Genomic DNA, 9495 nt, shown 5'->3' with positions numbered 1-9495 from the left:
TGTTCAGCTATTCCCCAGTTGATGGGCATTCCCTTAATTTCCAGTTCTTGGAAAACAAAAAGAGCTGCTACAAATATTTTAGTACATGTGGGACCTTTGCCCATTTTTATGATCTCTTTGGTATATAGCCCTAAACGCAATATTGCTGGGTCAAAGGGTATGCACATTTCTGCAGCCCTTTGAGCATAGTTCCAAATTGCTCTCCAGAATGATTGGATCAGCTCACAGCTCCACCAACAATGAATTAGTGTTCCAACTCTCCTACATGTTCTCCAACATTGATCATCTTCCTGTTTTGTCATGTTAGCTAATAAAATAGCTCACAGCTCCACCAACAATGAATTAGTGTTCCAACTCTCCCACATGTTCTCCAACATTGATCATCTTCCTGTTTTGTCATGTTAGCTAATATAATAGGTATAATATAATATATAATAATATAATGTGGTAGCTCAGAGTTCTGATTTGCATCTCTAATAAATAGTAATTTAGAGCATTTTTTCATATGACTATAGATAGCTTTAATTTCTTCATCTGGAAACTGCTTGTTCATATCCTTTGACTATTTATCAGTTGGGGAATTACTTGTATTCTTATAAATTTGACTAAGTTCTCTATATATTTTAGAAATGAGGCCTTTAGCAAAGACACTGATTGTAAAAATTGTTTCTCAGCTTTCTGTTTCACTTCTACTCTTGGTTGTATTGGTTTTTTTTTGTATGTGTGTGCAAAAACTTTCCAATTTAGTGTAATCAAAATTGTTCATTTTGCATTTCATAATGTTCTTTATCTCTTGTTTGGTTATAAATTCTTCCATTCTCCATAAATTTGAGTCTACCCATCTTTTGGAAAGTCTGTATGATATAAGTCTTGGTGCTCAATTTCCTTCTACAGTTTTGCTAACACTTCTGTGAACTGGTCATCAATTGCTTTCTTATTAATCACATATCTTTTAGCAATCATATCCAGACATAGGGTCTGGCAGAGGGAGGGAAAGAGAGACTGCATAAATCCAATCTATCAAACCCATTTCTTTAGGAACTTCACCCCATCCTTTGTCATCCTTATGAGGCCTGTTGTAAACAAGTCACCATCTTAGTTACCTGAAAAGGAACAAAGAGCATTTCCTGCATGGGATTCTAATAAATTTAGTTGACTCAGTAAAACCAGGTTCTCACCCAGGCTATGAAAGTTGCAGGGAGCAGAGAAGATTCCTTGCAGAGAGCATCCTTTACTTCTATGTTCTCAGGAGCATCCAAGGCCTCCAGTTTTCCATTTGAACTTTTCCTGCAACTATCCTAATGCCTTGGTGGAAAAAAATCCCAATAGCTTGCTCCTTTAGGAGGGAGTCAACTTCTGCTTCCTAGAATCAGTGATTAGATAAGCCTGGAGCTTTTTTTTTTTTTTTTTACCACTTGTGAGAATTCCCCAATCTCTGCCCTAAATCTGTTCTCATTCTTTAGAGGGTTGGAGTAGAATAGGCTCTTGAGATTCGGTTCCACAGGCTATTTGATAGAGAAGTCAATGTGTAGTTGAAAAGGGGCGGAAGGAAAAGGGAGCTGTCAGGAAAGTTGGAAAGAAATGGACATCTTAATGGGATGTAGGTGGGTGGGAAACTAGATACATACAAAGCAGATGTGAGGTAACCTTGGATGGGAAACAACTTTCTGCAGACCTTTGAGATTTTCTCAGCTGTCTTGAAGGAAATCAGGGATTCCAATAGATGATATCTTGAATTTTCGTGTATCTGGTTTTCTAACCAAGCCTGGGACATTTTGCATACTGATGAATATGCAGGAGATTTGACTCAGGTTGTTGGAGAGAATACTTGATGTTGAGTACCTGAACAAGATATAGAGCTGGTGCCAGTACTTTTTTTTGGGAAAAGACTTGTGGTTCCAGACAATCCTTGGACAAGATGTATAGAGGAGCTGTAAACGTACAGGGGAGTCTGGCTCACCAGTATGTCCTGATTTCAGGGATTGAACAAGTATTCTGTGCTATTGTTGTTCAGTCATAGCACTACAAGCCCTTCCATCCTCCTGTATCTTTCAAAATCTGTCCAAGTTCACATTCAATTGTTTCCATGGAACCATCTATCCATCTCCTCCTTTGCAGTCTCCTTTTCCTTTTGCTTTCAATCTTTTCCATGTGTCCAAAGTATTTAAGCTTCACCTTCAGTATTTGACCTTCCACTAAACAATCTGAATTAATTTCCTTAAGAAATTGATGGAATTGAAAGAAAAAGGAAAAGGGGACAGCAGTTAATTGATATTGAGTTTTCTGTCTTGTTATGAGCTATCTTATTATTAAAGAGTTCATTCTTTGATATATTCCAATGTGTGTAACTTCTTTGATTGTTTAGTTGTTTGAAATGGTTTTACTTGCTATTCTTCATTTGTGATGCTACTTTGTTTAACCAGTGTTTGGTGGAAAGGTGGAAACCTTCTTTTGATCTTCTCTAGAAATATGAAGAAACATGTATTTTTCCAGTCTCAAAAATCCTTCCCAGACTTGTCACCTTAGGAAGGTGGGTTAGGTCAATATTCAGGAAACTGGATTAAAAGTGGAAAACAAATTTTGAACAGAGTACCTCTTCTCTTATTAAGATCATAACTAGAGTAGTGGGTGACCCATCCTTGGGAAATAATCTCTTTTCCAGTAAGAAAGAAGCACCTCTTGTTGTTCAGAAAAGATTACGATTTTAGAAAGAAGATCCTTTCAGAATTTGAGAGGAATAGTTCAGGAAGGAATTGAGTGGTTCTAGTCGAAGATTAAATAACTAATATTCATGACCATTGTTCTGAAATGTCATACCAAACTACTTTAACAGTTCTTATAGATTCTTATAAATATTTCAGAAAATTATCTTGGAGCATAAAGACGTCCTGAGGCATAAGAATGAGTTCAGTTTGAACATTTCTCTCTCTAAGCTGGAAATGCTTATATATAAAGTTATGTGAAATTGTTTCTGGCAGACTTGTGTCTACAATACAGATTATGAAGTTAAATTTTTTTTTTGACAGCACTACACTTTTTTGAATGAGGGCTATTCTCATCTTTAAGAGTAATCAGGGACCTGGCTTTCCTTCAGAACTATTCTTGTACACCTGAGGAGGAGAAAGTGAGGCTGGTGACCTTGCACAGCCCTCCTAAACTCAAAATAAAGTCAAACGCAAGTCATATCATCATTTCTCTGATGTCATGGTCTTCTTGGAAAACGAAAGACGAACACAACAACAACCTGTACACCTAGAATACTGATATTTGAGATGGCAGATAGATGTACTTATAGCTTGATACTTCTCTTGGAAACAGGCAAGAGAAGAAGCAAGAGTTCAGTCATGGCTCTTCTCTGCTCTTGAGGTAGGACTCAGTCTTCCTTGGAGAGGTAAGCCAGATTTTAGAGAAATCTATCCATGTCATCAATGAGTCCCGTCCATACAACTATTACCTTTTTATAGGACAACCACACGACCTAAATTTACTGAGCATATTGATTTTAAGAATACTGTATATTTCAACAAAGCTTTGTAAAAAGAATTTCACTGGTCAGACTGCATCCTGGGCTCTTGGATGCATTATTATCTTTCCCACAAATATCCTCCACTCCTCCTATGCTATTCCTTTGGCGTGTACCACCATTTTCCTAGTCACCCAGGCCCACAACTTGGATGTTACTCTTACCTGCTCAAGAGTGGCAATTTTCAAGTTTATGTTTAATATTTTGTTCATATAATTGTGATATATGATTTTGTTTTTCCATATTTTCTTTAAGAATAAATGTTTCCTTTTCCTATTTTCTATTTCATTTGTATGCTGGGAAGGGAATGATTTTGACTTTTGCCTATCAAATACCAATTTTAAACTGATCCTCTCCTCTCCTTCCCTTCTCCCCTTCTCTTTTTAAGCCCTTGTCGGGCTAGGGCTGAACATTTTTTTCCCCGGAGGGTCGAACTTACAGATCTTGAGATGGAATCTAATGAAGACTTTCCCCGTCTTCCTTCCTGTCCTCAAGTACTCTTCTTTCCTGGCTTCCTCCCCGGACTCACTAAGAAGAGCCGCCCCTGGCTACTCCTTTAAGCTCTCCCCGCGCTGTTTGTGCCCGGCTAGAGAACGGGCGGAAGAGGGCACGTGCTGCGTACAATCCCCCAGAATCCCCTGCAGCCTACAGGAAAGGTCCCGGGCGCAGGAGTCTGCCGCGATTTCGTTCCCGGGCACAGGCCGAGCCGCCGCGGATCATGGCTCTGGCCTCGTTCGCTTGCGCTTCCCTGGGCGGCCCCGCGGAGCAGGCGAGCTTCCGGAAAGGGTCGAACGGGAGCGTGCGGAGCGGCCGACACACTTAGCAGCCCCGTAAAATGCAGCATTCTCTGCGGAGGAGCCGGGGCTTTGGGGCGGCGGGCGACTGCGGCTCGCTAGCGGCTGGAAGGGAAGTGGGCTGTGGCGCTGCCCCCTGGCGCGGCGGAGGCCGGGGCTGCCCGCTCTAGGAAAGTTCGCTGGGCGCCTGCGAGGCTTCGGGGGGCCCCGGACCGGGCCGGCGAGATGTTGTCGCGAAAGAAAACGAAGAACGAAGTGTCCAAACCGGCCGAAGTGCAGGGGAAGTACGTAAAGAAGGAGACCTCGCCACTGCTGCGGAGTGAGTCCCTGGCGAGCCGAGAGGGGGCAGGGGCGTGGCGGCGGCGCCGAGAAGGGAGGGCCGGCTGCCGTGGCCCTGCGCTCCCTTCGGGGCCTGAAGCCCGGGAGTTTAAGGCTTGGCTTCTGCTGGCCCCGCTGCCGGGGAGGGTGGAGAAGGAGCGCTTGGAGCTGCGTGTGGATGAGGGCTGAGCTGGGTTTGGGCGACCTGGGGCTGGCGGGAAGGGGTGCCAGGCACCAGTCAGCCCGTGCTTTGGCCAAAATCTATACATTCACATATATAATTCATACCTATAACTCTGGGATTTGCCTGGTTGCTTTACCTGTGTCTCCTTGACTTAGGTTACTTCCAAGGGCACTATTTTTAATGATGTTTATTTTTTGGTTTCTTTTGCTTTGGTTTGTTTTCTCCTTCGAACAATTAACTAAAAACAGTACATGAGATATCAAAATCTTGCCCTTAGGACAGAGTATCACGTTATATGTTACTCTGTATCCATGTTGGCATTGTTTTCACTTACGATAAAAGACTTAGTGTAACAATGTGAATTATGATTCTTCAGGGAGTTAGCCATCTAAAAGTTTAAATTTGAAGTGTTTGGAAACCAGTTCCAGCTTTTAGACATCTGGTGAAACAGCAGGCCTTTATTAAAGGCCTGCTGTGTGCTAGAGAAAAATGAATTGGCAAATGCTTTCAAGGAACTTAAGTTCTATAGGGAAACAGTATGCATAAACATAAATAAGAAATATAATTTTTAGGAACGGTATTAGCAGATGGGGAGGGATGATAAAAGAGGTGGCACTTGAGCTGACTTTTGAAGGAAGTTAGGGATTCTAAGGCATAGAAGAGAGGGAATTCGAAGCATGGGAGGACAGTGCAAAAGCACAGAAACAGGTGATAGAACAACAGGAGGGAGGCCAGTTTTGCTGGATCATAGAATGTGTAAGTAAATAAATAGAAAAGCATTTATTGAGGGCTAATATACTATGTGGCAGGTAGCCTATTAGGTGCTGGGGGTACAATGATGAAAGTGAGACATTCAATAAACATTTACTAAGTGCCTGTTTCTGTTGTCCTTCAGTTGTAGCAGACTCCTTTTGACCCTATTTGGGGTGTTCTTGGCAAAGGCAGTGAAGTGGTTTGCCATTTCCTTTCCAGCTCATTTTATAGGTGAGGAAACTCAGGCAAACAGGGTTAAATGACTTGTCCTGGATCACAGAACTAGTAAGTGTCCCAGGCCAGATTTGAACTGAGATCTTCCTAACTTCAGGCCCAGTGCTATACTCACTGCACCATTTAGCAGCCCCTTTTAAATGCCTTCAGTGTGCCAGGCACTGTGCTAAGCACTGGGCATTGACAGTTCCTGCCCGTAAAGGAGCTCACAATTTATTGGGGGAGATAACATGCAAACAATTATGTACAAAGAAGCTATATAGAGGATAAATAGTAAATCATCACAGAAGAGATTAGAATTAAGAGGGATGGAGGGGGCAGAGAAGGCAAGGGAAAGGGAATAAACATTTATATAGCATCTACTAAGGACCAAACTGTACTAAGCTCTTTATAAACTTTTAAGTTTATTTAATTGGGATTGGAAAAGACATTTTGTATAAAGTGAGATTTTAGCTGGGACCACAGAGGAGGGGGGGAGAATGAGTTCAGTTTGGAACATGTTGAGTTTAAGATGTCTCTAAGATATGTGCAGTAGGCATTTGGAGATGGGAGCTGAGCTCAGCAGAGAGGTTAGGATTGGATAAGGAGATCTGAGAATCATCAACATTAAAGATGATAATAGAATTCATAGGAGCTGATGAGATTATTAAGTAAAATAATACAGAGAGAAAAGAGGGCACAGAATAGAGCCCTGTGGGATACCTAAGGTTACTGGGACTCCCCTGGATGAAGATCCATCCAAGAAGACTGAGAAGGAGCAGGTAGGAAGAGAACCAGGAGAGAGCAGTGTCCTGAATACCTAAAGCAAAGAGAGTGTTGAGGAATGGAGGATGACCAAATGTGTCAGAGATTTCAGAGAGGTCCAAAAGTCTGAAGATTAGGACAAGGCCATTGTATTTGGCTGTTAGAACATCATTGTTAACTTTGATGAGAGCAATTTTGGTGGAATAATGAAGTTAGAAGATGCCAGATTGTGAAGTTAAGAAGATAGTGAGAAGAAAGGTAGTGGAAGCATCTATTATATGTGGCCTTCTTAAGAAGTTTAATCACAAAAGACTAAAGAGATATTGGATGAGAATTAGTGGAGATGGAAGATCAAGACATAACCATGTTTTTCAGGCAAGAGGGAAGTAGCCAGTAGACAGAGATTGTATTTAAGTGAGAGAATTGGCATGATAGAGGGGGCATACCGCTGGAGGAGATAGAATGGAATGGAACCACTTATGCAGATATCCGGGTTTGCCTTGGCAAGGAGAGGGGCCACATCGTGCTTCAGGTGAAGGAGGAAATAGTAGCAGTTTGTATCAGAGTATTATAAGGTGAGGAGGAGGGGAGAAGAGGTTTGCAAGAACATTTGTTGAGAGTGGAATAGTGAATTAAATAGGAAAGTATGGAGTGATTGCCTAGCAGCAATGAGGACACATGTAGTTAGGTAACAAATTTGTAGTGGACTCAGAACAGTTGTGTGATTTTTCTCCTTTGTTCAGCAATTGTATAATGATGCACACTGGGAGTGTGGAATGATACAAGACTGAGACTTGGCTGGGCATAATTGGCCTTATGGTAAGAGGACAAGACATTTAAGAGGTGAGGACATTATAGAGTTGAACTGGGAAAGAGGAGGCTAGTGCAGAAGTGATGGTCTGAGAGAGAACTGAGTGGTTGGAGAGCACAGTGTGGACAAAAAGCCTGGTTTGGTAATGGAAGGCAAAGGGAAGGGTAGAAAGCCAATGGAATATAATCAGATAAGGGAATTTCAGAGTTCATAAACACAGAGGTGGTTCATTTGTGATTGATGGTAAAATAAAGAGTATGACCATCTTTTGTGTGTGGCTTATGTGGGATGGAGGAGTAGGACATGAATGGATTGAGAAATTGCAGTGTTACTATATTTGAGAGAAAGTCAATATATATATGATGAAGTCTCCTAGTATGAGGGCAGGAGTTGGAAAGAAAAGCTTGTGAGTCAGGTACTGAACTCATTGAGGAATGAAAGGGAATATCCTGGAGGTCTATAGACTACAGTTACTAGGATTTTGATTGGGTAGTAGATGTAGATTGCCTGGACCTCAAGGAGGAGAATTTACTGATTGATTGTAGTAGATGGAATGAACCTGGAAGTGATACTAGGGAATAAGGAGTATTCTAACTCCTCTTCCATGAGTCTAGGGGAATGCACGAAAGTTCAGACAGGTCTTGGAAAGGGTTACCAGGGAAGGAGCCTGATCTCAATGAGATTCAAAAGATAGGAGTGGGAAATGAAAAGATTTAAGATGAAAGCAAATTTGTTGCATTAGAGAGGACACAGTGAAGTGTATGTTTGGTTGGGACTTTGGGGGTGGGGATTGAGGAGAATGGGAATAAACAATTGGGTAGTTGGGGAACAGATTGGGTTTTGTATGGTGACCAACAGGGATGTGTAGGATGTCACCAGATTTTTGTTAATCATTAAGTGTAAAATTTAGAGAGATTTTCAAAGTCAGTGCTGTCATGATCTAAGTTGGAGTTGTTTCAGATCTTTGGGCAGTTCAGAGGAGGGAGCAGGATCTTGGAGTATAAATAGTGATACGTTCCTTCCCTAAGGTGGGAGAACAGGCTGGAAACTTGAGTTTGTCGGTAGTAGGAGACAGTCCCAGCCTTCAAGGATTTTACTTTCTAATAAGGGAAGACAAATATATATATATATATATATATATATATATATATATATGTATATATACATATATATATATATATATATATATATATATGGAAGTAAAATTAGTATCATTGGGAAGAAATTCCATTAGGGAAGATTTAAAAAAAAAAAGCTTTTCAGTTATTAGTGAAGTGGGCAGCAGCCGCATTAGTAAGTTTCCTAACTTGGAAGCTCTTCAAGCAGAGGCTGGCTGATTACTTGAGAACATCAGAGTAGATAAGTTTCTTACTCTATGTAGTTTCTTCTAGTATTTAGTTTCTATGACTTATTTTCTATGATGAGGCCCAATTTTAAATCAATTATAGCCTATTAATCTGATATTAAGCTCCTTTACATAAGCTTAATAATTCTAATAAATTCTAAAAGTCAGTTTTCCCATAAGTGAGCATAAATTTATCTGAGCATAAATTTTAGCTTTCAGTTAACAGTGATTTCTGAACTTTTAAAAAATTCTGTTTAGTGCAAGTGACTTTATGAAAGTTATTATTCTCATTACTTTTGTGTTGAATTGTAATTTTCTTTCAGAACACTGTTTCAGATTCTTTTTGAACTTGTTTCATGTTTAGTAAGTTTAATATGAGACTTTTTAAAAAATTTTTATAAAGGTACTACAAAGTTTTGTGAATCAAACCCACTTTTGTATCACCTTTTATCTGCACCAGCTCCTTCCTTTTGCATTTGTATTTTTAAAAATCACCTTCATCACAAGATGAAGGAGAAATAGATTAGATTGCAGCTTGTAGGAAAATGATCAGTAAGGGGTTTTGGTGCACTGTAAGCTCCAGTCAGCAATGTAATTAATGTGGTATTTTTTATTTCTGTCCCGAGTGCCTAACATTGTTTCTGCCTGGCACATTAGCCACTTAATAAATGCTTATTGATTGATGGTCATTTTTGTCCTGTCCTGTCCTGTCTAGTACAAAGGTCATTTTTTGTGACAGATGAAGAAACAGAATTAAAATAGAAACTGGGCAGCTCTGATTTTCTCTAG

The 9495-nt window shown here is 40.4% G+C and overlaps 1 protein-coding gene across 2 annotated transcripts in view; it reads left to right on the top strand.

Annotated features, from left to right (window-relative positions):
- The first annotated feature begins 4135 nt into the window (after positions 1 to 4135).
- The window catches only part of SAV1 (salvador family WW domain containing protein 1), a 58138-nt gene continuing 52778 nt past the window's right edge, over positions 4136 to 9495 (top strand). The window contains exon 1 of one of the 2 annotated variants that reach the window (XM_072629450.1): positions 4136 to 4636. In XM_072629450.1, coding sequence (XP_072485551.1) covers positions 4543 to 4636 — 94 coding nt within the window. In that variant the 5' untranslated portion in view covers positions 4136 to 4542. The remainder of the gene's footprint in view (positions 4637 to 9495) is intronic. The other variant, XM_072629451.1, reaches the window with a different exon arrangement.

This window comes from Notamacropus eugenii, chromosome 1 (assembly GCF_028372415.1).
Source record: "Notamacropus eugenii isolate mMacEug1 chromosome 1, mMacEug1.pri_v2, whole genome shotgun sequence".
NCBI lineage: Eukaryota > Metazoa > Chordata > Mammalia > Diprotodontia > Macropodidae > Notamacropus > Notamacropus eugenii.
The sequence above is the reverse complement of the archived record's forward strand: the minus strand, read 5'-3'. Positions and strand labels throughout refer to the sequence as shown.